General features: G+C 38.2%; 1 protein-coding gene across 1 annotated transcript; it reads left to right on the top strand.

The window, feature by feature from the left end:
- Positions 1-476: 476 nt before the first annotated feature.
- Positions 477-1,415, top strand: LOC110102432. The gene is made up of 3 exons (XM_020830770.1): positions 477-608; positions 699-766; positions 878-1,415. Exons 1-3 carry the CDS (start codon positions 477-479, stop codon positions 1,413-1,415), a joined length of 738 nt encoding a protein of 245 aa, XP_020686429.1.
- Positions 1,416-2,076: the final 661 nt, after the last annotated feature.

Raw genomic sequence — 2,076 nt, 5'->3', positions numbered from 1 at the left:
TACGAGATATAAAAAGATTATAGTTGGAGATGATTTCCTCTACTGGTCTGGATTCTAGTGTGTTGACTCAGAAGGACATTCAATCTTCTTTGGAAGAAAGGATCTATTAAGCTCAGAAGTCAGACGTTGACTATTTGAAGTTGATTGATCAGATTGAATCTGGTAAGAAACCTTAATTACAAATTTCTGATTCTGGTGTTATTTTCTGTAATAATAGGTTGTGGATTCCTATGTCTAGAGATCTGAGGGAAGAAATTCTTTACGAATCTCACTATTCAGGCTATACCATTTATCTAGGAAGTGGTAAGATGTATGGAGATATGAAAATGTTATTTTGGTGGCCTGGAATGAAAATGGATATAGCGAAGTTTGTTTTGAAATGCGAAGCCTGTCAATTGGTGAAGGCAGAGCATCAGAGACCAGGAGGTCTTTTGCAGTCGTTGCCTATCCTTGAGTGAAAGTGGGAGGAGGTAACGATGGATTTTGCTATGGGTTTTCCTCGATCAAGGCAAGGACATGATATTATTTGGGTGCTTGTCAATCGATTAACAAAGTCTGTACATTTTCTTTTGATCAAACAGATGGATCCGATGGATAAGTTAGCTCAGGTATATGTGAAAGAAATTGTCAGATTGTACGGTGTGCCAAAAGTGATTGTATCTAATCGAGATTGACGGTTTACTTCTAGACTTTGGAAGGGTATTCAGCAAGGTTTGGGTACGAAGTTGCATTTCAGTACTGCTTTTCATCCGCAGACTGATGGATGGTATTAGAGGACTATTCAGGTACTGGAAGATCTACTGAGGTTATGTGTTTTGGATTTTGGAGGCAGTTAGGAAGATCATATCCCACTGATAGAATTTGCTTATAATAACAGTTATCAGTCAAGTATTGGTATAACACCTTACAAAGCTTTATATGGCCGAAAGTGTAGAACACCTTTAACTCTGACTGAAGTGGGAGATAGACAAGAAATGGGTTCAACTTTTATAGATGAAACTGTTAAGAAAATAAATATGATTAAAGAAAGATTGAAAGCTGCACATGACAGGCAACAAAGGTATTACATTCAGAAGGACAAGTTTGTAGAATTTCAGGTTGGTGACTTTGTCTATGTCAAAGTTAGTCCGATAAAAGGCGTCAATAGATTTGGAAGAGTATGTAAGCTTAGTCCAAGGTATGTCGGACCTTTTGAGATCATTGAAAGGATTGGAAAGTCTGCTTATAGATTATTATTGCCTGATCAAATGTCCGATATACATAATATTTTTCACGTATCTTCTTTGAGAAAGTGGATGTCTGATTCTGAAAAGAAACTATCTGCTTATGATGTGGAGATTCAGGAGAATCTGCAGTACAAGGAAGAGCCTAAACAGATTTTGGCTTATGATGTTCGCAAGTTAAGAAATAAATAGATTCTGATGGTTAAAGTTCAGTGGAAGCATAGAACAGCATGAGAGGCGACTTGGGAGAAGGAGTCGGATATGAGACAGTTATATCCGCATCTGTTTTGACTCTATTTTATTTTGGAAATGTCGAGGACGATATTTTTTTGAAGTTGGGGAGATTGTGAAAGTCATTTTCCTTCCAGGTTCGTCCAGACGAAGTTGGATCGTCCGGGGACGTTGGTACAGGTTTGTACAGGTTTTGGGGACAGAGAATTTCGCCCCTAGACGAAATGAGGTTCGTCCATACGAAATTTTTCCAAAGAGAAAGTCATCCAAGTATGATAATAAATTCACCTGGACGAATTTTGTCTAGAGGACAAATCGTCCCGGGACGATTTGGGATCGTCCGGGACGATCTGGTTGGATATATATGGACATGAGATCTTTTTGAAGAGAGAGAAAAGTCCAGGAGAGAGAAAACTGAAGGAAAAAGAAGAAAAAATGATTTTTGGGCGACTTCTGTCCATTTTTGTCCGTAGCTGTAGTTGAGTAAGTTGACCGACTCGAGGTAAGGCACATTCCGCCTTTCTCAATTTTCAGAAATGAGGATTTTGACGACTTTTCTGTTTCGGATTTTGTCTCCATTAACGAATAATTGATTCCATTTTATACTGATAAACTTTTCACC

Source organism: Dendrobium catenatum, unplaced genomic scaffold, assembly GCF_001605985.2.
Source record: "Dendrobium catenatum unplaced genomic scaffold, ASM160598v2 original_scaffold_37479, whole genome shotgun sequence".
Lineage (NCBI taxonomy): Eukaryota > Viridiplantae > Streptophyta > Magnoliopsida > Asparagales > Orchidaceae > Dendrobium > Dendrobium catenatum.
The sequence above is the reverse complement of the archived record's forward strand: the minus strand, read 5'-3'. Positions and strand labels throughout refer to the sequence as shown.